This window comes from Ophidiomyces ophidiicola (genome assembly GCF_022830035.1).
Source record: "Ophidiomyces ophidiicola strain CBS 122913 chromosome Unknown scaffold_2, whole genome shotgun sequence".
Lineage (NCBI taxonomy): Eukaryota > Fungi > Ascomycota > Eurotiomycetes > Onygenales > Onygenaceae > Ophidiomyces > Ophidiomyces ophidiicola.
The window spans coordinates 768,306-795,885 of record NW_026054642.1 but is presented as its reverse complement, the minus strand read 5'-3'; the positions used below and the strand labels follow the sequence as shown (position 1 = coordinate 795,885).

The following is a 27,580-nucleotide window of genomic DNA, read 5'->3' as shown; positions in this document are numbered from 1 at the left end:
AATATAGAAAATTGATTTTGCTTGACTTCATCTCACACTCCATACAATCAGCTGCAATTGATTGTCCATATATTTTGTTAGTAAAAATGTTCCCATAGTGATCACCAGTCCCAAAATACTAAGTCATGTAGCAGCCCCTTCTGGATTGAAATTGAAGCTCTACAATGCTCTCATCTTGAGCTGTTAGAGAAGCCAAAGCTGGGTCCCGGGCTTCAATTTCAATCCAGGAGGAGCTACTGTGGTTTTTGCACACTGGGGGACTGCCTTTTTTGATGCTTTGGGCGGAGAGGCACGAAGGGACTTATGTGGAGCCATGACTTGGGATTTTGGAACGCGCTATCACTGTGGGAACAATTTTACTAACAAAATGTATAGAAAATAGATCGGAGCCGATTGTACAAGATAAATTCGGGTAGAATTGACCTTCTACCTACCTACATTTTGTGTGGTGTTCCAGGGTAGCTATATATGCTAAAACAAACATGAGTTTGGCACATTTCACAATACTTTTGGAACCAACTGTACTCCGTATATGATCTAGTTAACTCACTACATATGTAGCCAGCAGAACGCCAATCTTAACTATGCACTTATGTGTTTAAGATCCAGACTTTTCATGTGGAAACAGCCTTGATTTTGGTTAGCATTAACAACAGGCATAACTTATTAAGATTTGCACAGCTTACTTCAGTATTTCAAACTCATTATACCGCCTCAGATATCCATCACATCTCCGGTGTGCTTTAAGAATCCGCCCTGGGTTTTCACAGCTTACCCTTGTACCGGTTAATCTTTGTATGGCTGGTGAGGTCTTAAACATTGGATCAAGAACAAGAAGATTTGAAGAGCCGTTCTTCCGTAACTCAAGGCCAATGATGGTTAGTGAATGTCCTAAATCGCAAGTAAGATTGCTACTCAAATTTCTCGATTTCAAGCATATTCTAACCTGAATGTTGAAAGTAAATAGGTGGAAGAGTAGTCTGGCAGACTTTTATATCCACTGATTCCGTGCAGGATTGAATAAAGTAGCTTGTTATAGCTTCTAAGAGAGATTGATGCGCTGACTGTTCAGTTGTGCTGATAAAAACTGCAGCTTGGCACCTAATATAAATGTTAGCTTTTAGTCGGTAATTGCCTTGAATCTACTTGCCGTATTTCTAAGCTAGAAAATAGAGCTTGAGCCTGTAATTAGGTATGTAAGCAACTAGAAATTGGATATTCACTATAGGGCTGATCTTTCCACACAGAGTAACATACCTCAGATGTACCGATGTACTTTCTGGTTCCTCGTATCCCTCCTGTTTCGTCTCTTCCGTTGCTATTGAAGCCCATATCCCAGGCATGCTCAATCATATCTTGCAATTGTAGAATAGTAGGTATCTTGCCCGGAAATTGTTCGACGCCAGCTGCTTTGGCATCTTTAATATATGATATGAGCATCTGGATATTACGGTATCCACAAAAGCCTCCCTCTTTTGACATCTTGAACACATGTCGAACATTAGGGTCACAGAAGAATGCCCGCTCGACACTCTCATCCAGCTGAGACAGCTGACGAAGGACAGGAACCACGCCCTTTCTCTCGTTTTCAAGGACCTCAACTTTGACCAAAGAGCCATCCAATCGTATTCTATTCTCGTATGCTACCCGCGGACTACTTTCAAGCATTTTACGCAACCACGCGGGCATTTGTTTCTCATTGGCATGTGGCCCTAGTTCAGCTTTCTGAAGTAAATATGATTAGTGAATACCGGGGTTCAATGCAGGGTGTGAGAAGGGTTTCATACACCCAGCTTCCTCCCTGCTGTAGACCGATGTGCTGTATTTGAGCCATGTCTTCTCCTTCTTTTCTGTGAGGATGGCTTTGGCTGAACGGCTGTATCTCTCACGACGCCTTTTCGCGGGCGGTCTCGATCGCGTATTGTTTTTGCCAGTTTCATAGGTATCATATCATCAGCGTCATCATAATCATAACTCGGGTTGGAGCATTCTTTGTCGTAGCTTGGCGATTTAATCGAAGACAGAGCCGCCTCTTCTAGGGCAAGTCCTTCTGCAGAATGAAAATCCAGGTGGCTTGCAAGTTCTCCAATGACTATAGCTTCTCCGCAATCCGCAGGACACTCGACATATTGATTAGCATCGATGTCCACAGATGGCGAGTTAGCTCTTGGGGGTGTCGCAGCTCCAGGCGGGGTATTAAATGGTTCCTTCGTGGTAGCGGCCTCGTGGCTCTGGTCATCCTCCGCTATAAATGGAGAATTTCCGTTTTCTGGATGGCAGAGTTCAATATGCTGCAAGAGGAAATAGGTATCCTGGTCTGTGAATTCACAGAATGGACATGACGGTATATGGTCCTCTTGTTCGGCCATTTTCAGGAAAGCCAACTTAGCGTCGTTACGTCGGCATCAAGCCCAGTGAAATGAAAAAGTATGACAATAGTATATTCAAAGATTATGTCAAAGTCGCCCACATGAAGGGAGATCAGCTATTGGCCTTGACAAGGTGCTGTGGGTGGGTTCGGGCCAGTGTTGGCAGGGTTCTGCGCGAAATTGTTTGTTCTTGGGGCGTTTTGACACATACAAAGCCACAAAAAAGAAACAGTTGGAGTGCATGAATAAATGGGCCAATCTAGACAACTGTCATCCATATCAAAAATACCATAGTCTCCTATTATTACCAACATCTCTCATGTGAAGTAAAAAGTGTTAAGATTTTCTTGTCTACAGAGCAACAATGATATCTTGTTTAGTTACCACAAAATAGAAAATGATAGTGATGTACAAACAAAACCCAGAATCTCCAGAGTTGTCACTAGTTTATGAACCAGTGAACTTCACTGTAAGAGATTCTGCTATCAATATCCAGTGTATCACTTCTTTTCAAAATGTTCTATGTGGGCAATTCAAAATATAGTTTACGACAACATTGCATGCGTTCATTGGAGAATGGAGAATGTGAGTATCTGTATTAGCAAAGGCATACAAATGAAATCCGAATTCCTGATCAAACTAACATGAATAAATTAGATAATTTTGCCATTGGGGTGTTCGGCGATTGCTTCCTATTCCACTATGCGCATGACTAGGCTCATAGCATAGCTTAGTTGCTTCTCTTTTTCTTCATTTTTGCCCAACTGATAGTAATATTCACCCTAGCAATAGCATACCACAAGCATAGTTGGTCTAACGATTGGAAGCAACACCTACCTCCAGGCAGCAACGGCCCTTTCTGCAGCGACCATCGTGTTGCTTGGAATGAAACTGTAAAACGATGGTTTACCCTAGAGTCCGACGAGTAGGGCGATAGTGATGGCCTGGCCGTAAGACTTTCAATAAACTGATATTCTAAGCCATATTTCTTATTGTCGTTTATTCTAAGTAAACCTTTTGACATGCTTAAAACAGAAGCAAGTTATTGCAATGCAACAGCGCCTAAAAAAGGCTTGGTCTCCAGCAGATGACGCAGATAACCTTGTAGCAAGGCCGTATGGGCTCACTTAATGACCATAATCTGGCAGATTATATGGGCCAGGGAAAAGATATGGGATATATCTATGATAGATATCAAAGAAGAGGCTCGAAGGTAGTGCCAATTATGATGAAGAGGGGATAAATTGCAATTAATTGCAAGGTGCGATCAAACACAAAGGCATACTCTAGTACAAGAAAAGCAGAAGAGCGTGCCCCTTCCAGACATTTCTGTATAGCCTTGTGCTTAACTGTTGGCAAGGCACCATCTAAGCAACATTGATGGACATGGAGGAAATATTGTTTTTAGCCATCCACCTATATTCCTGTAAGTGTTTGGCCAAAAAGAGTATAGATAAAAAAAGTAAACAGCGAGAACAAAGCATGCAGGTGTAGCGCTGGTCAAATGTGCCAAATTGCCCAGATGGAGTATGTGCTTCCAGTAACGGAATTCATGCTTATCATACCCCGAAGGCTTGTTATTGTAGCACTTAAGTAAATGGTCCCGAAATCCAAAGGTTCAGAATGTAGACTGGTGCAAATATACCCACCTACCAGTACTCGAGACTGGTGTTGTTGTACACAGTAGGCACATGTTGACGTGACATCTGGCCTTTCCCAGAAACGAGCTGAGTGTGATAGAGTTCGACCCTAAGCTGCCGTCAAACTTGCCCTTGCTCCCGTAAATGGCGGCCCGGGCCCAAGCGGCAGTGCATAGCCCAGCCCGATGATGCCCGTGGATGGTAAGGTTGAGGTTGATCACCACTCGCTGGATGCAGAATGCCGCTGACTAACCGCGGCGCGGCAAGCACGCCAAACCCCGACCACAGCCGAGCGCCAGGCGCGGCTAGACCTATCTCGGCTAGCGGCCATTGCGTGATCCTTTCGGCAAAACCTCTATTCCGAGATTTTTTTTGCGTCCCCCGTGAGTCACGCACCGCAAGGAATCCTCAGCGGCGGGCTGACTGGTCAATTGACGACTCGACGGTGCAACTCATCGTGCAACGACCAGACAAGTAGCCACCAACCCGGCGGAGACCTCGCTGCAAGACTGTTCTGCGAGGGCTGCGGGGACCACGCTGGGCATCAACTCTCGCGCCCCTCACCCCCTTGCCTGGTCCCGGGCCGCTAGATTGGCTGCATTGCCCACGATGACCGAGCACCAGCCTAATGGAGTCGCTTGTGATGGCCAGATAATACTCTCCCCTGAGAGCGTGCCTGGCTGTCCTTCCTCCGACTGGGTGGTACAGAAATTCGGAGGAACCAGCGTCGGCAAATTTGCGCTGGAGATTGTTGACAATGTCATCCAGTAATGGGCCCCCACCTTTCCACTGTGCGCAGCGACAGCGTGATGCAGCTGAAGCCTTACCGTTGTTCGAATCCACTTTCACGCCTATTCTAGATCTTCCACTAATAGCTTATTTTATCTATTGTGCTTAGGCCGAGCATCGAGGAACATCGTGTGGCAGTCGTCTGTTCTGCTAGGAGTAGCTCGTCCAAAGCTGATGGCACCACCAATCGGTAAGAGCCGCCAGCAACATATTTTTCTACAACGTGTTATTGTCAATTGTCGCCAAGGACAAAAAGAGGAAGTTCACGAGAGTAAGGCTAACGGGTCTGGTTGGCAGGCTACTACGTGCGGCGCGGGAAGCAGAAAACCCCCGATCATCCAACTACCTCTCCCTCATTAATGCTGTGAAGCAAGAACACATCGATGTGGCGGGCGAATACATACAAAACCCAGATTTAAGAGCCGAATTGGTATCGCAGATCCAGGACGAGTGTCTACGGATTCTCAAAATTTTGGACGCGGCTCAGACCCTAGGAGAGATTAGTTGTCGATGTGTCGACATGGTGATTAGTGCTGGAGAGAAGCTGAGCTGCCGCTTTATGACTACATTGCTCCAAGACCGGGGTGTGGATTCGCAATACATTGACCTCTCTGATGTTGTTGACTTTGCTGCCGGAATTCAAGCACTGGACCAAGATTTCTATGACCGCTTAGCTGATCTCTTTGGGAAAAAGGTCCGTGGATGCCCCGCTAAAGTACCTGTTGTAACGGGATATTTTGGTGCTGTTCCTGGCGGCTTGTTGGATAAAATCGGGCGTGGCTATACAGATCTCTGTGCTGCCCTTGTAGCAGTTGGAGTCGGGGCACACGAGCTACAGGTGTGGAAGGAAGTTGATGGCATATTCACAGCTGACCCACGAAAAGTACCTACTGCGCGCTTGCTGCCCGTGATTACGCCTGCAGAAGCCGCAGAATTAACTTTCTATGGCTCTGAGGTCATCCACCCTTTCACCATGGAGCAGGTGATCCGAGCTAAAATTCCTATCCGCATAAAAAATGTTATGAAACCGAATGGGAAGGGTACGGTCATCTTTCCGGATTCCACTTCAGAGTTGGAGAAGACAACGCCTGGCCATGAGCCAAAATTCTTCCGTACACGGGGGCCTCAATTTGTAGCTCAACATCCAGGGCCCAAACGGCCGACTGCAGTGACGGCAAAGCACAAGATTCTTGTCATCAACGTACATTCCAACAAGCGATCTCTGTCCCATGGTTTTTTTGCGGGCATTTTTTCCGTACTTGACAAATGGCGCTTGTCGATTGACTTGATATCCACTAGCGAAGTCCACGTCTCTCTTGCCCTTCATTCTGAGATTCCTTTGCTTAATGGTGTTGGCCATGATGAGTACCAGATCATAGACGAGGACTTACGAGGTGCTATCCAAGACCTTCGGAAATATGGCACCGTCGATATCATCCCAGAAATGGCAATTCTTAGCCTGGTGGGCAAACAAATGAAGAACATGGTAGGAGTAGCTGGACGAATGTTTACCGTTCTAGGAGAGCATAACGTCAACATTGAAATGATCTCTCAAGGTATGCTTGGTTCTCATTCTATTTCCCCAGCCAAATTCCTACTATTACAGACCTAATGGCTTCGTTGTTGTTTAGGTGCTAGTGAAATCAACATATCGTGCGTTATTGAAGAACGAGATGCCGATCGTGCGATCAACATCCTTCATACGAACCTCTTTACCTTTTTGGACTAATCCATATACTCCAAAATTCCTCATCTCTTCCTAGCTTATTTCCTACCGTTTGATACCCTTCATAAGCTTATGTTTTCATTTTTGAGAGCAAAAAAAGAGGCCAAGGCGAGAGTGACCAACATCCTTCTACCTATCCTACATGCCAAAAGCTACTTACACTTTTGACAATACCCCAAGATGCACCGTCCAGTGAGTTCCATTCCAACAATGGGCTCTGGAAGGTAAGCATTTATTCATATTTTTCGAGACGCCTGTACTTATACGTACCTGTCGCGGGCGCCAGCTGCGAACCAACAAGGGTACAGAAAAAATTTTTTGTTTATATCATTGCTTGGAGTTACAACCCTTAGTTGTGGGAAGTGATGCGTGACATATAGACCGAGGGATTTCTTACGCATGGATCCTATGACACAAGAAACAGCGATACCTGCCGATTACTGGCATGAATTTTGCGTACATACAACAATATCAAAAATACTATGAAATCAAAAAGAAACATCATCTTCCTTTATGGAGTACTTTATAGATTGAACATGGTGCTTTTTAGGGCCTTACCTCACACAGCCGTATGTGCTCTCTAAGAACACCTCTTAGTTGCTTAGAATTTGCGCTGATATTTCACGCCTTCTATTGGCCACTGAATATCAAACTTTGCTTTGTTTTGTATTCTTCATCAACAATGCCCTCTTACAGTACAAGTTTTATTAATCAAATCTATATAAGAAATAAGGTATTTAATATTTTCAAACTAGATGGAAAGAGATGTACTAAATGAAAGATTTTAACTAGCTTCTTATAAAAATTTACCTGATCACGCCTCCAGAGCCAAAGTTGCAGGTGAGGTATCCAATAGTTCTATTTCAAGACTGTAAACTATAATTGATCTAGCATGCATACGTTTGCACAAGCCAAAGGTGAGGTATGAGCTTGTTTCATTCAATTAATATGGAGTAGTTATTTGGTGATATTGCAGTCCACCTATACTATTCGGTGGAACATTGTAATGGGTATTACTTGCAGAGTATGGAATACTATAGCTGTACAAACCAGTGCCATAATACTTGAATATTGAATGATGAAGAGGAGGTTGAATTATCAGGATTCTCAATGGTAGCATGATGTACGGAGTATGTTCTGCTTACACTATTAATTTATCGCCTTGAAGCCCTAATTTCTCGAGCTTGCTGTATGTAGGTAATGATTTGACGTTTAGCTAGCAGCCGAACGTACGTAACAGTTTTTACTACTATCAAGCTTCACATTACTACCGCCCTCCACCAAACAATAGAGTTCATAAATCATCATCTCACCAGTCTTTATTAGAACCTATGGTACTATAATGCAATGAATACTGTTGCTTTTGAGACCGTTTGCCTACGGCAAAGACTTCATGCTTTGTATAAAGACAAGTATCACAAGCAATAAGTAAAAAGTAAATTCACTTGGATATAATTTGCAACCATCAAACTTCATGCACCATATAAACGCAGTGTGTTTGTATGTACCAATATTTGCCCCAACTTCTCCATCACCAGAAAGCCACCAGGCTATTGCGATCCTCTCAACACAGACAGATGCTTCACTATCTCGTAGTTGGCGTCCATCCACCTCTCAACACAGTTCTGTGCGCACGTCTCTTCAGATCGATCCAAGCCGCCGGAGGAAACTTTGCCGGTTACGCACTTTTTCCAACACACGTCTGTCAAGTGGTGAACGGCTGGGGAGAGAGTGAAAGAACAAAAGTTAGTGATTTTTGTTCCCCATATTCTTGATGTATGCTAGGGAGCGTGAGAATTACTGGTTTGAATAGTTGACTTTTGGGACTCGTTGGAAATAAACTCGGTAAGCTCTCGTCTGTCGGCGTCATTGAGTTTGGAGGGGTCGAATTGTGCTTGCTCCATGGTTCTGGGGAAGTATTTTCTGTGAATTTAAGTGTATACAGTGATAATGGCTGAAGTCTTCGTGCTAAGTGGTCAATTTGAATTAGACGGTGGTTTGAAAGATATCTTCTATGACGGTTCCGCGCAAAGCTTCAATTTTGATCCAGGCTCCAAAGACGGTGAAGAGAGGCAGAACTCTCAAATTAGCTCTGAGCTTGCAGTCATCATTTCCGCAAGGTAAAAAGGTCGGACTTGTCTTTTGGCTTAACTATTATTGAAATTTACCACGAAACAAGCATAACTACGATCTCTCTAGAAACCTAGAGTCGCACCTCGATAGACTACATTCCACAACTGAACCCCTCGCGTCACCATGCCTCCCATCCGATCAGCTCGAAACCGGAAACCCCCACCAGATGGCTTTGACGACATCGAAGACACGCTCCTCGAGTTCAGCAATAAGATGAAAGACGCGGAAAACGCGTCGCACGAAGGCAAGAAGAGACATGAAGTTCTGTGGCCCATTTTTCAAATCAGCCATCAACGTGAGTCCCACGAGCCCAAAACAAAGCACAGCCGCTCTGTCGCAACTTGTCAAAACGACGTAATACTGAGCCTTGAATCTAGGCTCGAGATATATCTATGACTTATACTACGAGAAAGAAGCAATCTCGAAACAACTATACGACTGGCTGCTGAGGAATAACTACGCGGAGGCAAACCTAATCGCGAAGTGGAAGAAGCAGGGCTACGAGAAGGTATGTCGTTATATTTTCCTATCTTCTCCTTAGCCTCATATGTGTACTAACACGGCATTTCTTCTCTCAGCTATGCTGTCTTCGCTGCATCCAGACAAAAGAGACAAATTTCAGCTCGACGTGTATCTGTCGTGTACCCAAGGCCCAGCTGAAAGAGGAGCAAAACATCCAGTGTGTGAGCTGTGGGTGTCGAGGGTGTGCGAGCAGTGACTAAGGCGTCAATGGACCTGCGGTTTATTGAATACATTTACTTTATTTTTATGCTTTTTATCATTTTTTCAAAGCGATGCAGGAAAAAGAACTGGGCTTGCATTCGGCTCCTCGGTTTCGCTATTTCTTTGGTGGTGAGCTTTCCGGGTCTGGCCATGGCGTTCTGAGGATGGGATTGGATTGGGCATGATACTGTTACTGAGCCTAGATATGACTTTTGAAATTGACCTGCCATGCAAGATATCCGATAAATTTAAGAGTCAGTACATGTAAATTTGTATCTGCATTTGAACAACGATACACAGACAGTATAGAGGTTTTATTTAAGATAATAGACAGAAAAGTATTCACAGTAAAAGGCAAAACAATAGCTCATAGACCGTAATCCTGTACATCAGACATTATCATCATCAGAGTCATAACCCCAATACATAGTTTCCCCAGGAATGATTCGATGCGCCCAATCAACACACCGACCTGACGCCATAAACAGAATTTGTCCAGGAAGAAGCTAATAAAGCTGTTCAAATAAATCGCAAGGCCATGTTGGGAAATTTTCAGAATCGCCACCCCGAAGAGGACACCTGATAGCGCCATGCAGTTCAGGTATGATCCTCTGAAACTCCGAACCTGCCCAATTCCCTATGACCAGATCCTGTTACCGCCGTGAAAGACAATCAACCGCCCATCCCAATCAAGTGCCCGCTAAACACCTTGTAACGAGTGCAATAACAATAAATGAGTGAAGTAATCCGCCCGGCTTGGCAAAAAAATTAAAAAGAACAACTTAACCTAGAATAAAGAGGGCAAATAGCAGAGCAACCAGAAAAGGCACAAAACTAGGCAAGAGCCAAACTTCGAATCAATCCAAGGGACGACTCCAATAGCGGAACCAATCGGTGAATGAGCGGAAAGTTGGGCCAAAAGTGACAAACGACGAAAACAACAACAACAATCATACGCTTAACGCAACAGAAAACAACACTCAAACTCCAAAAGACAGTTGGGCATCACTTCAACTGAGTAGAGCCTTTGCGTCCTGTTTTAATCACCTGTTTCGGAGACGCTTCTTCTTTTGCAGGCTTCCCAATCTTTTCGAAGCCCTGGAGAAGGTCAATGCCATCGACTTCTCCAAGAGCGTCTTCACTAAAAAGATTGAAAGAAAACAGATCTTCATTTGGGTTCTCCACATAATTATTCGACCGTTTGCATGGTGACTCATAGTATTTCATCACCTTGGATTTCGAAAGTCGAGATAGCGGAGTATTTAATCGAACATTTCCAGACACGGCTGTGATATCTGTCAGAACATTTGTACCAAGCCGATCGCGTTTTGCCGAACGTTTTTCAGGCGATCCCAGCGTCGGGGTGGAGAGAGCAGGTCCAAAATGATCGGAGAAAATATCAAAGAATGGGGTAGTGCCCAATGCCTCATGTGCCAAGACTTCGTCTTGAATATTGAAGGCAGGGCTCCATGGAAGCACATCATCTCCCAGTCCCAGATGCTTGATGGGAGAGTTAACCATCTGTTGAATCTTCTTTCGATGGTTGCGGAGGTTGGTATTAGGCGACAGCGACGGGGGCGGCCGTAATGGCTTCTTAAATTTAATCGCAGGAGTAAGAGGTGGGGGGACTAATGCCATGAACTCGTTACGCAAGGGCGACGAGCCTACTAGATGGATGGTTTCCCTTAAAGACGAGCAACGAATAGGGCTGATATCATGCGAAGAACTGCGAATTCGTGCAATTTCCTCTTCGGCGCTTCCAGCCTTGATTCGTGGGAGGTCAACATCTAGATCAGATGGTAATGGATTTCCAGATTGATGCGGTCGCATTGCAGATGATTCCAGAGACGAGAAATACCCGCTATCATTTACGATAGAGTGCTTGCGCTTCCTTGGGCGTGGTCCATTAGCAGCGGCAGTGGCAGGGCGAGATGGCGTCGGAGGAGTAGCATCACGGCGAAACATAGGGGGAGGAACAGGGGGCGAAGATCGAAGTTGTTGGAGGGGAGATGAGCGAGGGGCGTTGAGGTCAGTGTGAGTAGTTAAGAGGGCTTCGTCTTCAGTGTCATCTTGAAGAGCAAGGTCAGAAGCCGGTATTGTCGCGTCAGAAGAAAGATCCTGGGGGTTTGACTGGGGAACACGTGCAGGCGGCGCCATGGTGGTATTAGCAGTAGGCGCACTTGGTTGGAACTCAACCCGCTGGGGTTCCGGCGGCTGAAGGTGCAAGCGTGGGGGACGCGTAACCGGCTGAGTCAAGGGCATGGTCGACATGATGGGAGGGCGGTTGATCGGCTTCTCCTTGAGAAACTGAGCCTCCATTCCAGGTTCGATGGTCCAATAATTGCCCTTTCCAGGATCGTTTTTCGGGCGCTCTTGCTTGATGAACGCTTTGTTGAGACTCAGGTTGTGGCGGATGCTGTTCTGCCAGCCAGAATCATTGGACTGATAGAACGAGAATTTGTCCGAAATCCACTTGTAGATTTGAGCAAGAGTCAGGCGACGATTGGGAGCGCGCAGAATAGCCATCCCAATCAAGATGGCGTAGCTAAAGGGCGGTTTCGTGCCATCATCTTCAACTGGCGGCATCTCATGGGGCGCAGGCAGGTGGGTGGTGAACTTTCCGTCGCGTTTCTGCTTCTTCGACCGATCCTTGCCTGTGACGCTCTCTGCTGGAGAGCGCTTCACCGAGCTTTGGGGTACATAAGGAGGGGCAATTACTTCAGTAAAAGGCTCAGAGAGCGACTGGCGGCGTGGTGCGGGTAGCCCACCATCCGGAACGCTGGAAAACATAGTGAATAGGGGCTGTCGTGCAGCCTGGCTTGCGACCTCGGTGTACGAGAAGAACTGAGGCTTCTTCATAGGGGATCCAGTTGCCGGGACGTGAGCCGGATGGGGCGCAGAGATGGGAACGAAGTCGAATTTATCTGGCCCAGAGGCAGTCGCATCCGGCGTGTGGTGAGACTTGACGGGAGATCGACGGTGGAAATCCTTCATGGGGGGGTCCAGGGCGAGATTTCGGTTGGCCGTTATGTTCTGGATGGACTGCAGCGGCATGGGCGATGGCTGCAGGCGCTTGGGTTGCGCGGGGCCGTGGGCGGCGGAGGGCTGGGCTACGGCGGGTGGAGGATCGTGGTATATGCGCAAGGGCGGCGGATGTCGCGTCGGGTTCATCGCGATAACGGCGCAGGCGAGGCAAACAATCACCGAGTCACGTAGTAGGAGTGATTTGACGCGTGAAAAACGGAAAAAAAAGCGAAAAAGTCAGGGTCTGTCCAGCGCGGTGCGGGCGTTCTGCGAGGGCGCGGGAGGCGGCGCAAAGAGCGGTAAGAGACGCGCAGGTCGCTTCCAGGGCACATAGAAAGACGAGCACGGCGGACGAGGGGACAGCGACGGCGAGAGCGAGGGCGAGCAGCGAGAGAGGGCGAGGACAAACGACGGTGGATGGACAGGCGGGCGTGGTGGTGGTGATGAAGAGGAGAGGATGAGAGGATGAGTGAGGTGGGTGGGTGGTGGTGGGCTGGAAGGTGGAGGCGGGCGGCTGTGAGTTGGCAGGCTTGGGCCCGAAACGTGAAACGCCACCGCGCCCGCCCATGCAACCACCGCACCCAATACGCGCCCGGCGATCTAGATCCGGGTGAGTGCGGCCGCCGCGATCCGTGAGTATTATTATTATTTCGTACGCAGCGCTCCCCTGGCCAGCCGCCCAGCGCGCAATGCAACGTCGGCCGGGCCCTGCGCGCGCACAGGCGTGTCTAGCCCTACACGCTGCCCGCCCGCTCGCTTTGCTGGCGCTCCTTCACGCCCGCCCGCCCGCCCGCCCGTCTGGCACTCGTATGACTGTCGCCTACGCTCTCACCCTGCGAATTACGGCCACATCGGGCCCACCCTCCTCGCCAAAGCGCTTCGGCGGCCATGTGCGCGCCGCCGGGCTTCGATCCTGGCGAAGTGGCGGCGGTTCAATTACGTCGGGCCCAAGCCGAGGCGCGAGCGCATGGTGGTGGTGCTAATGGCGATCGACGCGTTGTCGCGCGCATTCATTTACCACACTGACGCACACATCGCCACGCGAAGCTTTCGGGCTTAACCTGCCAATTGTTCGAGAATCGCTGCCACGGGCCCGCCCCGCGACTCGGCCCGCGAGCTGAGCACGATCAATGGCGCGCATATTATTTATTGGCAAGGCCGGCGATCCTACCGCCAGCCATTAATGCTGTACATGTGGGTGGTGGAATGAGGCAGTGCAGGAACGGAAATGAACAGTGAAAAATCATGCGTCAATCTTGGTTTAATTGCCTAAATCTCATAGCAAACATAATCGATTGACTCCCTGAGAACAGCAGAGTGAAAGAAGTCCGTCCCATCCCATTAAACAATCGCCAGTTTTGTTGCTGCAATGTCCAGAGCATCGACGTCTGGCGTTAACCGCGCAAAGGCCTTCTTCGATCCATCGGGTCTGTGGCACGCGGCAAGTCAGCAGCCGTCTTAAAACAAACAGGAGACTTCTCTTCTCTAAGCGCAAAAGCGGCGCGCCCACATGGTCTTGTAAAACGTACCTGATCAATGTGTTGATCTTGACAGTGTCCACGTCGTACAGCTTCTTGATAGCCTGCTTGATCTGTCTCTTGTTGGCCTTGACATCCACGATGAAGACCAAGGTGTTGTTCTCCTCGATCTTCTTCATCGCACTCTCAGTGTTCAATGGGTGAACAATGACTTTGTGGTGGTCGAGGCGAGTCGCATGGGGGATCGACTTGCGGGGGTATTTGGGAGATCTCGACAGCTGGAGGGTCTTGGGTCGGTGGAAGGTAGTCGATGTGCGGATCTTCTTGACTTTGTGAGAGTGAACCTGGTGTATTCTTAGTCCCCATGTCCTTCATATCACAGTCCAGATATTCGATGCGAATTTCGGTGAGAACGTACCCCCTTAAGCACCGCCTTAGCAGCAGCACCGGCCTTAGCGGGCTTCTTGCCTGTAGTCGTAATGCCGTCAGTTATGTGCCCTCCAGCATCAAGAAAACTCGGAAAATGTGCAGAACAGCGGCGAGCCTGATACCGCACCGTCTGCGGCAAAAGCGTTGCTGAAACTACAGCCGATAGAAAACGGGGATTGCCCACCTGTCTTGCTGTCCTTTGGTGCCATTGCTGTTGAGTGACGGCGTCGTGGTTGTTGTCGCAAGATCAATCTCTCTTCCACTGATTTCTCCTTCTCGTTCAATCGTCGCTTTCTCGCTTAGTTCGCCAAACCCTGATTGTGTGGTCACCTGACCTGTAAATTACGAATCTTACGGAACACCCGTCACGCGTTCGCGCCTTTCCCAAAGGGGCCATTTTAAGTTCTTCCCGTCCCGATTAGATTTCGACCTTCATCTCGCTCGAGAATTCAGAAGCAAACGCGATGGTCCAGAGCAGCGTTTATCCCTGGGTGCTTTCCAGCTTCATGTGATGGCTCCAATATCTTCCGCTGAATATGGGCAAAGCATCACGAAAGACACGGCCAAAGTCTCTCCGTCATGGCCGACCACCCACCGCCCACCAGCCTACAGTATCGCTCTCGGCAAAAGCGACCCGAACTCTGATTCGGTCCCATCACCAGCTTCAAAAGGCTCGCACTCAAGCTCTCAAGGATGGGAATGAGGAACTAGTATGTGAGCTTGATAAAAGGATTGCGGCTACAGGAGGACTGGAGAGTTACCAGTTAGCCAGCAAAAAAGGTCAATCTAAAGAACGCGGTGGTGACTCCAGCAAGACTCTTATTGGGTGGCTTCAACCCGCACTAAAAGACACTAATGATGGGTTCCAATTTCGGTTGCTTGAAATCGGTGCGTTATCTACAAAAAATGCTTGTTCGAATGTTCCGTCTATATCGGTCACCAGAATCGACCTTCATTCCCAGGAGCCTGGTATATCGCAGCAAGATTTTATGGACCGACCGCTCCCTGCATCGGACAACGATAAATTCCACATTATAAGCCTCTCACTGGTGCTAAACTATGTTCCAGACCCAGTGGCTAGGGGCGACATGCTTCGCCGCACTGTGAAATTTTTGGTGCCAACATCACTGGCGTCAAAGGCACCCACCAACGATTTGATGCCATGTCTATTTCTCGTTTTACCGGCGCCTTGTGTTCTCAATTCCCGTTACTTTACGGAAAACAGACTTCATGATATCATGACAAGTTTGGGGTACTCAATGATGAGACGAAAGTTGACACAGAAACTTATTTACCAGCTCTGGGTTCATCAGCCGCTACCCGACCCCGCACCCAGTGAATTCAGAAAGGAGATATTGAACCCTGGGCCTGTAAGGAATAACTTCAGTGTCATTCTAAAATCTAGGACTTCTTCAGAGACAGACTGATGGGGTCATGATCACGCCGTCGTACCAGCTGTTTTTGCTCCGTGAGTAGGTATTAATATAAATACAGAACGCCATCTCTCCATCCTGGTAGCGGCACGCTTTTTTCTCTATGCGGAAACTCAATTTTGCTCGATGGTCGGTTGTTCCGGGCCTACAAGCTCAAGGAGAACAAAAAGCCAAATTCCAGGATGGTACCGTAGACCTAGCCAACAGAAAATCTGCACATACTAGCCTCCTAACCACTAGTAAAGCATATGTGCCTGGGTCTTTCTTAAAATGCAATATTGAAATCACAAGAAGCGCTCATTGAATAGTAGAGTAGAAACTTCTTGTACTCCGTATGCTCCGAATTCCACCTGTGGATCGATGTCTTCTTAACTTTCCGTTGTCATAAGGCTGGGACCAGCGTCGCCGCTGACTCAGCCGCTCAGTCCCTCCTCGAAACCCCCACAATCCGCAACGAAAAACTTCCAACCGCCAACAACCAGCAGGGCGACGGCTTTCTAGGTGCATCTCTCTATCCCCTTTTCTTCCTGGCATCCCTACTGCTACTTCTGCTTGAGCTAACATTTCCCAGTTGCCAACCAAAAGAGTGCCATTTCTGGTTGCGGACCAACGTCGCCAAAATGAGCGCGCCGCAGCCGAACGACGCGGAGAAAAATATCGAGATATGGAAGGTGAAGAAGCTGATTAAACGCTTAGAGGCGGCCCGTGGCAATGGAACGTCGATGATTTCGTTGATTATCCGTGAGTGGATCATAAATGGTCTGGCCCTTCTCAGCCTCGACTGACATACTTCAGCTCCAAAGGATCAGGTCTCTCGTGCAGCCAAGATGCTGGCTGAAGAATTTGTATATTCCACTTAGATTATTTTTGGGGGGTACGTGCTGACATTGCTACAGGGAACGGCTTCCAACATCAAATCACGAGTCAACCGTTTATCCGTCCTGTCTGCCATTACGTCCACCCAGCAGCGTCTTAAACTTTACAACAAGGTACCTCCAAATGGCCTTGTCATCTACTGCGGTGAAATCATTACGTCAGAAGGAAAGGAACGCAAGATCAACATCGATTTTGAACCGTTTAAGCCTATCAATACATCTCTTTACCTTTGTGATAACAAATTCCACACCGAGGCTCTCAGTGAGTTACTGGAATCAGACCAAAAGTTTGGTTTTATTATCATGGACGGAAATGGTGCTCTCTTCGGCACATTGAGTGGAAACACACGAGATGTATTGCATAAATTCTCCGTCGATTTACCGAAAAAGCATTCTCGTGGTGGACAGTCTGCCCTTCGTTTCTCGCGTCTTCGAGAAGAACGTCGTCACAATTATGTCCGAAAAGTTGCTGAATTAGCAGTTCAAAATTTTATTACCAGCGATAAAGTAAACGTCGGTGGCCTTGTTCTCGCTGGCTCTGCAGATTTCAAGAATGATCTCAACCAATCAGACATGTTCGACAATCGCCTTCAGTCGAAAGTGATCAAGGTTGTCGATGTTTCGTATGGTGGAGAACATGGGTTCAATCAGGCTATTGAATTGGCTGCAGAGACTCTAGGAAATGTCAAGTTCATTCAAGAGAAGAAGCTCATTGGGAAGTATTTCGAAGAGATCAGTCAAGACACTGGCCGAGTATGCTATGGTGTTGATGATACGCTGAAAGCTTTGGAGCTTGGTGCAGCAGAGACCCTTATCGTTTACGAAAACCTGGATATCACACGATGGAATCTGAAACCATCGTCAGGGCCGGAGGTTGTCCTGCACACCACCAAGGCTCAGGAGGCGAATCGAGAGATGTTCATGGACAAAGATAGTGGCCAAGAGATGGAAATTATTGAACAAGGCCCCCTTCTGGAATGGTTAGCTGAGAAGTACAAAGACTTTGGCGCAACCCTAGAATTTGTTTCCGACAAATCTACGGAAGGAAATCAGTTCGTGAAGGGCTTTGGTGGAATTGGCGCCATCCTACGGTATAAAGTCAATTTCGAACAGCTTGCCGATTACTCTGATGACGAAGACGAATTCTATGACGGTGAGCTCTTCTTTCATACTGCCTTTCAAAGACGTAGTACTAATTGTTTGTGGCAGATTGACGGTATGGCGACCTCGCAGAGAGCGAGGATGGTGGTCCAGAAATCCCGTCGGCGGATGTTCTGACGGCGTGCCCGTCGAGCCAGGTCAATGGTGTTAATGGGAACTGCAATGAGATTGCTCTTCGGACCCAAACTCCACTGCTACCGGCCAGCTCTAAGCTCCTTAAAGGTATTTCCACAGACCTTAAACTACAGTTTTTGTAGACTGCCACTAATGTTCTACAATTGCAGGGCCATCCAAGCTCCGAAGCGTGTCAACTTGCAACTATTCGGGTTAAGATGCACACTACTGGCCGCTACGGAACATTTTTCGTATAAGATGTGAATGAAAACTGACTGTGTACTTTCTGGCTCCAGTCAGCAGACGGTGGGAGAGGAGAGCAGCTTTTTGCAATCAGAAAATGTGAAATAGATTGCTTTTTCTGCTCTCAGCTCAGAACGCTCCGCGCTTTTCGTGATTTCTAACCATTCTACCCTCGTTCTAGTTTCGCTTTTGAAGTTCTGTTCTTTCCCCCCAATACGCTCTTTTCCGAGGTTGACCGCGTATATTAAATAAATTGCATAATATCATTGCCCTATTATTATCTGGCTTGACCCTAGCATGTCATTCCAACTTCCTAGATGTCTACTTGCCACAGTAGCCTGCCTCAGCTCCTCCATGATCCTTTCAATAGTCTGGTCATTGTGAGGCTGCGCTGAGGCTTGACATTCAACGAAAAATATATACTGCCAAGGGCGGACACCGCCCGGGCGAGAATTGATTGTTGTTAGGTTCATCCCAAATTTTTTGAAAATAAAAAGTGCATCTGCCAGCGCACCAGGCGCGCTATGGTCGATTATAAAGGATATTAATGTTTTCCGAGACGTCTTCCTCTCAGCTTGGTCGGCATCCTCGGGCGAAACGTCACCGTCAGCAGCACCATTTGACCGTATATTTCGTAGAAGCAAGAATCTTGTGGTGTTCTCAGGATCGTCCTCGATATTCTGGGCCAGGATATCCAGGCCGTGATACTCAGCAGCGAATTTATTCGCAATTGCGGCGGTGTGGTTGCCTTGCTCCTTAGAGACGATTTCCGCTGCCTTGGAAGTGGATGAGACGTCCTGCCTCTCAATCCCTTTGAAGTGCTTCGAAAGAAAGTTTTCACATTGGCCCCATGCCTGTGGATGGGTATAGAGCTTCGTTATTGATTTGTAGCGAGGGTCGATAGTAATATCCTCTGGGATCTCAGGGCTTTTCCCTCCCTCGCTGCCTTTTTTCACCAGGAGGCAGTGGTGTACAGACAGATAGTACTCTCCGCAGACTGTGATATCACTGTAATGTCCCTTGCGATCAGCCAGAAGATCCAGTGTCTGCACCACTGCGCCATTGCTAGAGTTCTCTAGGGGAATAGAAGCATAGTCTGCCTCGTTTGCCTGCAGCAGAGCAAACGCATCTTGGAATGAAGTTTGGGGGAGCAACACTGCCTGTTTGCCAAAAGATGCCACCGCTGCCTGAGATACTAGTCAGTAATCGATATGTAAGGCCGGTAGAGCCGGTGGCGCACAGGGACATTCCTGACCTCGTGAGAGAACGAGCCGAGAGGCCCAAGAAACGCAACGCGCGGCTTGTTTGCTGCGGATAACCCTCTCGACTGCAAGAATGCCATCATGAATAGCAGTGAGCGTTTCATGACGTGCGATTGACCTTCAAGCAGACGAAGACCCTTGCTTGCCCACCCGGCGGCCGGTGAAAAGGCCGAAAGGCTAAAATTCACCGCTTCACCGCTTCACAGCCATCCTACCAGCACGCCAATTGCGCATCAGCACGCGAGAATACGAAGGAAGACATGAAGCAAGTCGCCCAGGGAAGCGGCCGTACGCTGCTTGGAGGCCTCGCCCGCTACAGCTCGCGCGCGCCGGCAACGCTCCTCTCGCAGCTGGAAGACAAGCTCACGCACCAGCCCCTCTTCCTCAGCTATGACTACCTCTCGCCGCAGCCGTCGCATCTTCTGAACGTCTCGCTACGGGATTTCCTGCCTCGCGCTGAGTCCCGGCAGCCCCTCAAAGACGCCAGTGGTCTGGTCCTCCCTTCAGTTCTGGACGCCGGTCATCTACCCCGCGGCCACCACCTGGTATACTTCCCGCCGCACCTCCCGTCGTCTGAGCTGGTGCCCGATGGATGCGATGTGTTACACTGCCCTGGTGCGCCATTCAATCGTCGCATGTGGGCTGGAGGCTCGGTTCGGTTCCGCGATCCCAACGGGGGGCCTCTCTTAGATGCCCAGCGCGCTGTGTGCATAGAAGGAGTCAGAGATGTACGAATTAAGGGAAAAGAGGGGGAAGAGAAGGTCTTCGTCGGCATCGAGAGGCGTATAGCTCTTGTCAAAGAGAATGAGGATGAAGAAACCATGAGAAGGCGGATATGGACTGCCACTGAAGAGGAATGGGGAGATGCCAGTGTTATTGAGAAGCGCAATCTCGTGTTTATGCTGGACAAGACTCCGGAAGAGCTTCGTAGAGAGCAATCTGGCGGAGCCCAACAGAGGAAACCGCTAAAGGGTGAGATAATATGCTATGGGTCCTATTTCAACCATCATGTCCCACTGATGTGCCGCTCATAGCTCCCACGAACCCGACGCTCCGCCATACCCTTACCCCATCACGCTCTCTGCTCTTCCGCTTCTCAGCACTGACATTCAATGCACACTCTATCCATCTTGACCGAGACTATGCTCGTAATGTTGAGGGTTACGAGGATCTGCTGGTCCACGGACCGCTGTCGCTCACATTAATGCTAATGGTATTCCAGGGCCATATCAAGGATACCCGTCGAGCGATTTCTAGTATCGAATATCGAAACTTGGCGCCTATACTAGTCGAACAGCCTCTAACTGTGTGTGCTAAACCTAAAGAGACAGGACATGATGGCTCTTGGGACATATGGATTGAAAAGGGTGATGGCGGTATGGCGGTTCGAGGCACGATCCAAACAAAACCCTTTGACAAAGGAGTCTGGACATCCACCGGCTCCCCAATGCTCTGAAGCTTTTGAATATTTGATAAATTCCTTAGTATGTAAGTTGATTCCAGGATAGACTGGTTTTCGCAAGGATAGAAGTCACGGTAGGCCATTTTATGTCACATTACCAACAACTTTTCTCCATAGGAAGCAGCTGATGATCATTACATAGCCAGCATCAATTAATGAAATGGTACTCAAAGGGACACTTGAAGCTCATCAGTAAAGCAATTATCAACACCCTTTTGTCCAGGACTCCAAAGTATGATACACAAAACGCACATAACCAGCCAAAAACCAAAATTCGCTTACTCACTATCACTCTCCTCGGCTTGTTTTGATTTTCTCTTTTCCTTTTTTTCTTTCTTCTCCTTCTTCTCCTGCTTTCGCTTCTCCTTTTCTTCTTTCTTTTCCTTCTTTCGGCGTTTCCTCTCTTCGCGATCTTCTACCGACTCTCCCTCATGCCGTTTCCGCTTATTGGCATCATCATCAGCCTCCTCATTCGCAGATGAAGCTTCCCCAGCAGCTGGAGCGGGGACTTCCTTCGGAATGGAAGGCGTGGCATCAGCAGGTTGTTGGGGGGCAGCAGGAACAGCATTTTCTGCAGAGGCGCTATAATCTTTATATTCTGACTGCCATTTTGCTGGTGTTGAGCCGTTGGGTCGACCAAATTTCTAGAATTGTTAGTATAGATAATGGACTTGTCATTTGCTCTGGGAAATAAACTTACATCAAGTTTGCCATCTGCCTTCATCTTCTTTTTCTCAAGAGCAACAGGACCCATACCCCATCGTCGTGGATATAGATCACGTTCCATTATACAACGTTTGACCTTTGCAACCACACCGTGATCGCAGGTGGACATTTCGACAGTGGACATCTGAGCAATTCCAAGTGCAATTGCCTCACCTTTCGTAGTCATCAAGATAACCTCTTCGTGTACCTCAATTCCAGACTCTATAGAGATTAAATTAGCAAGGTTGTAGGTATGGCAGAGACACTACTCACCAAAGCGAAGCAATCCGGGAATCATTAGTTTTGCACCATAACAGACGGCGTTGACAGCGCTATCCTTGACAACAACACGCTTGTAGGTAGTCAACAGACTCTCCAGTGGTCGGATGACACGTCTCAGATACGATTCATCGCGGTTGTTATCCATCATCCACTGTGCATCCAGGACATCATGTAAAGTCACCATACCATCCTTCTCATCCATGGCACCACTTCGAACTCTTCGCAGTTCCTGCATGTGTGCACCAACTCCGAGCAACAATCCCAAATGCACACACAGTGTTCTGATATAGGTTCCCGCCTCACAGCTAACCCAGAAAACACCTAAATGTCTGTCGTTATCGAACTCATATAGCTTGCTCTCATGGATTGTACGGATACGCAATTGGCGCTTGACGGCTGAAATCAAAGGTGGTCGTTGGAACAGAGCTCCAGTAAGGGTCTCCAAGGCGCGAGCGAATTGGGCTTCTCCCCCCGGGATTTTGTCATGCAACCGAATCACACAAACATACTCCTTTCCAGCTCCCTGCTGTGATTTAACAAGGCGAGTTGCGCGGTCGATACAGACAATCAGACATCCTGTAACTTTTGGATCCAAAGTTCCACTGTGACCTGTTTTCTCAACTCTGTAGAGTAGAAGAGTCACAGTCAGTTTCACCATTTATACCATGAATATAGTAATCATCGCTGAGAGGAACGGTACCGTAAAATTCTCTTCATCCAGGCGACAACTTCATGACTCGAAGGATTCGATGGCTTATCTAGATTGATAACACCAGAACTGACGTATGACTTTAAGTCACGCTTTAAAGGAGTACATCCAGCTGGAATGGGAGTAAAATGGCCGGTTCTAACAAGCACTGTTGATATGGAATACTTAGTGAGATATCTTTTGCAAGCGACCTGCACACCTTAAATAACGAGGGAAAAACTTTTTGAGCATATTAGATTTCGAGGGAGATGGGCATACATTTATCGTAATTTTTCAATAGTAGCGGCCACTCTGATGTGGGGATTGGAGGTGTTACCGCCTCTGGTTTGATGCTAAAATCGACGTCGGCCTTGGTGGCAGCCATTGTGAGTGATAACTAAAACGAGTAAACCCAAAAAGTGCGGAATTCGCGATCCAAGGAAAGGACGCGGGCGACTGGGCTTCTCGCTGTCGAGGACGTTGCTGAGCTTGGAGTGTCTTTTTTTGCTTCGATTTCTCGATCTCGAAACTTTAGAAACTTTCTTTCTTTTGTGGTTTTTTGGGATGATTAGCTAATACAAAATTATGTCATCCGAGTAGTTACATCAGCAGCATTTTGATGGCTGGATGGAAAATATCGTTTCTCAAATCTATATGCCAGAACGCCGAGGAAGTACTCCGTATACAGATGCTATCGTTACAGCTGCGAGATCTCGCAATACCAGCTCAATCGCCTCCGAGGCGTCGACCCGTCCCTCTGCTACCCCATGAATTCCCGGAAAATATCCCACCACTAGATGAAGCACCAGCGCTCCTTGCGGATGTTCGATCCCTTGGATCGTACCGATAGCCGCCATAAGACGGCCTCGGAGCCCGGGCAGAAAACCACCTTTGCACAAACGCGGGAGTGCGAATGTAGTTTCTGCCTCCACCAAAGGTTGGATATATTCGTGTCAAAAAGTCGTACAAATGTGCGGCAACAAGCCCACAGCATTCAACCATCACTTCATGCGTCCCAGCCATGACAAGTGTCAGTAGAAGCATGACCCAGGGAAGATATTCCACCTTAATTTGTATGAAGAAAAAGGTGGTTCTTTTTCCCCGGTTGTCTTGTGCGTATGTGTAGATAAGAGCCATAAGGAAGGCTATGGATGTTAGTTACGGGAAGGAAATGTGAATCGATCCAGTCCGTACCTGCGATGAGCAAAACTGATTTCATTAAGAATCCTGCTAAGAGCTATATATCCTGTCAGCCTATCCAACATATTGATATGATGCGAAGTTGGTTTGTAATTGACTATGAATATAGACATGTGATACTAGGTATGTAGGGCGCCAGGACCACCCGGTGCAAATTATATTTCACGCAGGGTATGATTTAGGCAATCCCACCATGCCTACACCGCACACATCCCTAGTGATTGACTATTGCGAATGATGGGACTGCATGAAATGTAGGGGCGATCTTCCTCACTTCCAGGAACCGCTTCAGCTAGATTTGTCAAGGCTGGGCGGGCAGATATGCGAGGTGTAAACGATTTGACATCAAAGTGTCGAAAGACAAAGAAAGGAAAGAAAATCCATCTCGTGGTGAAGCATATATGCAGCTCACTCACCAGTATCACAGTAGCTACGAATACAACATAGGTCAAGAAATCGCCAGAAGTGCGAAAGCGAGGTGATTCAGCTTCCAAGGCAACGCCATATGTGTATACTGCATAATCATTAGTGATAAGCAGTCGGCCGGGTGTGATGTGGTCATCATTTCGTACAGCAATAGAGGTCAAAAAGGAAACTAATGCCCCCACGTGTGAGAAAAAATGGAGTGACAAGTCTCCAAATTTGAGGGAATATCCTAAAAATCAATGAAGGAACAAAGATAGACCAGTATCCGCTCAGTAGCCGGCCATGGACAAGTGCAGATTGAACAAGGGTGAAGGCTAATATTGTCCTGCACATTTGTTAGTAAACAAGAAAATTGACAGAGGAATGGTCCACGGCACCTGGACACAGGCGGCAGAGCCCAGAACTGATCCATTTTTAACAGTTCCTCAGACTGTAGCACTACTAGTCTGGTACGTTGCGCGTTATTCTCCCATCAAGAGAGTTGCAGTAAGAACGAAAGGAAAACACAAATTGTGGCCTTTTAAACGTTTCCTGTTTAGGTAATCAGCTCTGGTGGATTAGATTTTCCATTCCGGTAATTTTACGGCCCGTACTGCGTATCGGGCCCGGGAATTATGTCATGGCGTGCGGAGATGGGCCAGCGAAGTCACCTGCTGTCTACTGTCGTGTGCTCCAACCTCCAGACTCAGCGTCTCTTGTGCTCGAATACAGACAGCCCTAGTCCATATTTTGCTTGCTGCTACCCATGATCCAAATATGGCTGCAGAGCTAACGTCTATCAAGCTCAATCCAGAGAGTCACCTTCTCTTGGTACGTGCCCGCTCTACCGAAGCTCATGGGAAAACCACACATGAAACTGACATCAACGCTCCAGGACCAACCGCTCCTCCGCGTACCCTATGAGCTCGCTCGCCGAAACTTCAAATCAACTCAACGAGTCGTGGAGCGGGAGAGGGAGCAAATACTACCAATTTTAAAGGACACCGCAAATGCCTCTCTCTCCGGAACCCAAGATACGGCCCAGACGCTGGAAGCTTTGGACACGATGATAGCACGCATGCAGAATCTGAAACGTAAAATGGAGACATTACATGATGAAGAGAAAAAAATTGCTACGCAATCCCAGAAAAGATTACAGCATATACAAAATCTCTATCAGATTCCGAGCCTAGCAGATGTCAAATATGAGCAGTGGTCAAGAACAAGATTAAATCGTTTATTAGCTGATCATATGCTACGATCCGGCTACTTAGAAAGTGCGAAACAACTTGCTCAAGACAAAGATATTTCAGACCTTGTGGATATAGACGTTTTCGTTCAATGCCAACGGATTGGCGAGAGTCTACATCGTGGCGAAACCAAGGACGCGCTTCAGTGGTGTGGTGAAAACAAGGTAGCTTTGAAAAAAGTTCAGGTATGTCGAATTATATGGATTTTTGTGTTTTAGAGCTGACAACCCATTGATATAGAGCCGGTTCGAGTTCGAGTTGAGGCTACAACAGTATATAGAATTATTGCGAGTCGGAGACAAGGCCGGGGCGAGAAAACATGCGACAAAGTTTCTCACCCCACACAGCGAAACACAGGCGCAGGATATCAGACGCGCAGCAGGGTTGCTAGTGTATTTCCCTGACACTCGAGCTGAGCCTTATAAGGTATAACTTTGTGCCTCCATTGATTGGTACGGCCAACTAAGCTAATCTACCTTTTTGACAGACGATGTACTCCTTGGATCGCTGGCAATATCTTTCAGATCTCTTCATGCGTACCCATCACGATCTTTTGTCTCTCTCATCTCGCCCTCTCCTCCAAATAGCTCTATCAGCAGGCCTTTCTGCCCTTAAAACACCAGCATGTCATTCGACGATTACGTCCTCGAGGGCCAGTCCAAACTCCTTAACAACCTCCATCTGCCCAATTTGCTCGACTGAACTGAATGACTTGGCAAGACATGTGCCTTATGCTCATCATGCAAAAAGCTATGTCGAGGCTGACCCTGTTGTCTTGCCAAATCATAGGCTATATGGAACGGCCCGCTTGCTAGATATGAGCAGAAAGGCTGGCGTCCCGGAGAATCAAGTTAAAGATCCTATAACCGGGGAGATTTTCGACTTTTCCAAGATCAAGAAGGTGTATATATCTTAATGAGCTTTGCCGCTTTGTTTTTCGATTTCCGTTCGCATGGAGTTGGGGGGGCAGGATCCAAGGACTATCCTATATATTTATAGTGTTGGGGACAAATGGTGTTTTCGCCGTTGCTGAATATATTTAGCGTGTACGTACGGAGTATCTGTTATAAATTAATCATCTTCGCTCTCACTTTCCGCTTTTCGCTTCATAAAATTCCTGCTTTCGAACCCAACTGGTTCAAACACGTAACTTCTTGCCTCCCTCTCTTCTCCTCTCCACCCTCCCCTCTGCCCGTCTTTTCCTTCAATTTCTCCCAGAGTTCTTGCATGGGAATAGCCTGCATAGCTAGCCCAGGGAAACTTAAAACTGGTCACGACTCGTAACCCAGCATGACGAGCAAGGTCCCGGATATTCCAAAGCGTGTATGGCTCTCCTTCGAACAAAGTAACCACAATTTGACCCGGCTCCGCTCGTAGCTTTCTGCTGTATCGAGTAGAATTTTCGCGGTTGGATGTGCTGCTGAAGTCCCCGCTCTCTTCATCCTCGTCGCGTAAACTGTCACTCGTGAGAGGCGCCGACAGCAGAGGACCGCAGGCTTTGAAAAACGAAACGAGTAGCTCTTGATTCGCACGAACTTGCCTATTTACATCCGTACTGAGGCCTCCAACGTGCGGGAAGTTGAAACATATGATATCCCAAGGCCCATCGGACTGTTCTTTTCCAGAGGATAGATTCTCCTTTTTCCTGTATTTTTCACTTGAGTTACGTGGAAAGCCTTTCCGAACAACTCTCCCCCCGCCACCTGCAAGTCCAAGCTTCCTCGCATCGATAGAGAAAAGCACCTTGGGAGAGGTCATATCTGTAGGCTTAGTATGATGAGGCGAGTCACTAGACTCGTTATCTGACCCTTCAGAGGCAGACTCATTTCCTCGTTTGCGTTTTGACCCTTTTGGTTGATTTGACGAGTCACGGATGTTGTTGATATGCTCCTTTGCCTGAGGGTATTTCTGATATAGAACATCCTCACTGTCGTAGCACGTTGCTAGTATTCGCCTGCAGCCATATCCCTTTGTAAGAGATTGTGCAAAGGAGAAATCTCCTGAAAACCAGTTAGAATCTACTTCGAAAAACAACCTTTCATAGGGATTTTCGAGTAGCATGGTAGTTTTATTTGAATGCAAATAGAACCAAACCAAAGGCCCATTCATCCGGTTATCGAGCTAGTACGCACCTTCACCGACCAACAATATTCGATCAGATGATAAAAACGGGATTACTGCCTGTTGAT

General features: G+C 47.6%; 12 protein-coding genes across 12 annotated transcripts; 6 read left to right on the top strand and 6 right to left on the bottom strand.

Annotated features, from left to right (window-relative positions):
- Nucleotides 1-598: 598 nt before the first annotated feature.
- Nucleotides 599-2,369, bottom strand: LOZ57_000879 (uncharacterized protein; the record flags this gene model as incomplete). The annotated part of the gene is made up of 6 exons (XM_049249973.1): nucleotides 599-629; nucleotides 687-891; nucleotides 947-1,101; nucleotides 1,147-1,157; nucleotides 1,258-1,725; nucleotides 1,788-2,369. The coding sequence occupies 6 exons, from the start codon at nucleotides 2,367-2,369 to the stop codon at nucleotides 599-601; spliced, it is 1,452 nt and encodes a 483-aa protein (XP_049111133.1).
- A 2,249-nt stretch (nucleotides 2,370-4,618) lies between these two features.
- On the top strand, nucleotides 4,619-6,527 carry LOZ57_000878 (uncharacterized protein; the record flags this gene model as incomplete). Its single annotated transcript, XM_049249972.1, has 4 exons — nucleotides 4,619-4,776; nucleotides 4,908-4,988; nucleotides 5,096-6,354; nucleotides 6,430-6,527. The coding sequence occupies 4 exons, from the start codon at nucleotides 4,619-4,621 to the stop codon at nucleotides 6,525-6,527; spliced, it is 1,596 nt and encodes a 531-aa protein (XP_049111132.1).
- A 2,253-nt stretch (nucleotides 6,528-8,780) lies between these two features.
- Nucleotides 8,781-9,379, top strand: BUD31 (Component of the SF3b subcomplex of the U2 snRNP; the record flags this gene model as incomplete). Its single annotated transcript, XM_049249971.1, has 3 exons — nucleotides 8,781-8,952; nucleotides 9,035-9,165; nucleotides 9,236-9,379. 3 exons carry the CDS (start codon nucleotides 8,781-8,783, stop codon nucleotides 9,377-9,379), a joined length of 447 nt encoding a protein of 148 aa, XP_049111131.1.
- A 1,006-nt stretch (nucleotides 9,380-10,385) lies between these two features.
- Nucleotides 10,386-12,374, bottom strand: HCM1 (Forkhead transcription factor; the record flags this gene model as incomplete). Its single annotated transcript, XM_049249970.1, has 1 exon — nucleotides 10,386-12,374. One exon carries the CDS (start codon nucleotides 12,372-12,374, stop codon nucleotides 10,386-10,388), a length of 1,989 nt encoding a protein of 662 aa, XP_049111130.1.
- A 1,371-nt stretch (nucleotides 12,375-13,745) lies between these two features.
- On the bottom strand, nucleotides 13,746-14,520 carry RPL25 (60S ribosomal protein L25; the record flags this gene model as incomplete). Its single annotated transcript, XM_049249969.1, has 4 exons — nucleotides 13,746-13,833; nucleotides 13,934-14,226; nucleotides 14,301-14,350; nucleotides 14,439-14,520. The coding sequence occupies 4 exons, from the start codon at nucleotides 14,518-14,520 to the stop codon at nucleotides 13,746-13,748; spliced, it is 513 nt and encodes a 170-aa protein (XP_049111129.1).
- A 327-nt stretch (nucleotides 14,521-14,847) lies between these two features.
- Nucleotides 14,848-15,738, top strand: BMT2 (25S rRNA (adenine2142-N1)-methyltransferase; the record flags this gene model as incomplete). Its single annotated transcript, XM_049249968.1, has 1 exon — nucleotides 14,848-15,738. One exon carries the CDS (start codon nucleotides 14,848-14,850, stop codon nucleotides 15,736-15,738), a length of 891 nt encoding a protein of 296 aa, XP_049111128.1.
- Nucleotides 15,739-16,364: 626 nt separating this feature from the next.
- On the top strand, nucleotides 16,365-18,037 carry ERF1 (translation termination factor eRF1; the record flags this gene model as incomplete). Its single annotated transcript, XM_049249967.1, has 4 exons — nucleotides 16,365-16,485; nucleotides 16,540-16,589; nucleotides 16,641-17,772; nucleotides 17,853-18,037. The coding sequence occupies 4 exons, from the start codon at nucleotides 16,365-16,367 to the stop codon at nucleotides 18,035-18,037; spliced, it is 1,488 nt and encodes a 495-aa protein (XP_049111127.1).
- Nucleotides 18,038-18,400: 363 nt separating this feature from the next.
- PHA2 (prephenate dehydratase) lies at nucleotides 18,401-19,479 on the bottom strand (the record flags this gene model as incomplete). Its single annotated transcript, XM_049249966.1, has 2 exons — nucleotides 18,401-19,324; nucleotides 19,378-19,479. The coding sequence occupies 2 exons, from the start codon at nucleotides 19,477-19,479 to the stop codon at nucleotides 18,401-18,403; spliced, it is 1,026 nt and encodes a 341-aa protein (XP_049111126.1).
- Nucleotides 19,480-19,659: 180 nt separating this feature from the next.
- Nucleotides 19,660-20,855, top strand: LOZ57_000871 (uncharacterized protein; the record flags this gene model as incomplete). The annotated part of the gene is made up of 2 exons (XM_049249965.1): nucleotides 19,660-20,371; nucleotides 20,434-20,855. 2 exons carry the CDS (start codon nucleotides 19,660-19,662, stop codon nucleotides 20,853-20,855), a joined length of 1,134 nt encoding a protein of 377 aa, XP_049111125.1.
- Nucleotides 20,856-21,139: 284 nt separating this feature from the next.
- CBF5 (centromere/microtubule-binding protein cbf5) lies at nucleotides 21,140-22,921 on the bottom strand (the record flags this gene model as incomplete). Its single annotated transcript, XM_049249964.1, has 5 exons — nucleotides 21,140-21,505; nucleotides 21,562-21,788; nucleotides 21,840-22,471; nucleotides 22,549-22,705; nucleotides 22,816-22,921. 5 exons carry the CDS (start codon nucleotides 22,919-22,921, stop codon nucleotides 21,140-21,142), a joined length of 1,488 nt encoding a protein of 495 aa, XP_049111124.1.
- Nucleotides 22,922-24,918: 1,997 nt separating this feature from the next.
- FYV10 (GID complex subunit containing RING finger motif) lies at nucleotides 24,919-26,307 on the top strand (the record flags this gene model as incomplete). Its single annotated transcript, XM_049249963.1, has 4 exons — nucleotides 24,919-24,972; nucleotides 25,037-25,576; nucleotides 25,632-25,817; nucleotides 25,879-26,307. The coding sequence occupies 4 exons, from the start codon at nucleotides 24,919-24,921 to the stop codon at nucleotides 26,305-26,307; spliced, it is 1,209 nt and encodes a 402-aa protein (XP_049111123.1).
- A 155-nt stretch (nucleotides 26,308-26,462) lies between these two features.
- LOZ57_000868 (uncharacterized protein) lies at nucleotides 26,463-27,433 on the bottom strand (the record flags this gene model as incomplete). Its single annotated transcript, XM_049249962.1, has 2 exons — nucleotides 26,463-27,391; nucleotides 27,427-27,433. The coding sequence occupies 2 exons, from the start codon at nucleotides 27,431-27,433 to the stop codon at nucleotides 26,463-26,465; spliced, it is 936 nt and encodes a 311-aa protein (XP_049111122.1).
- Nucleotides 27,434-27,580: the final 147 nt, after the last annotated feature.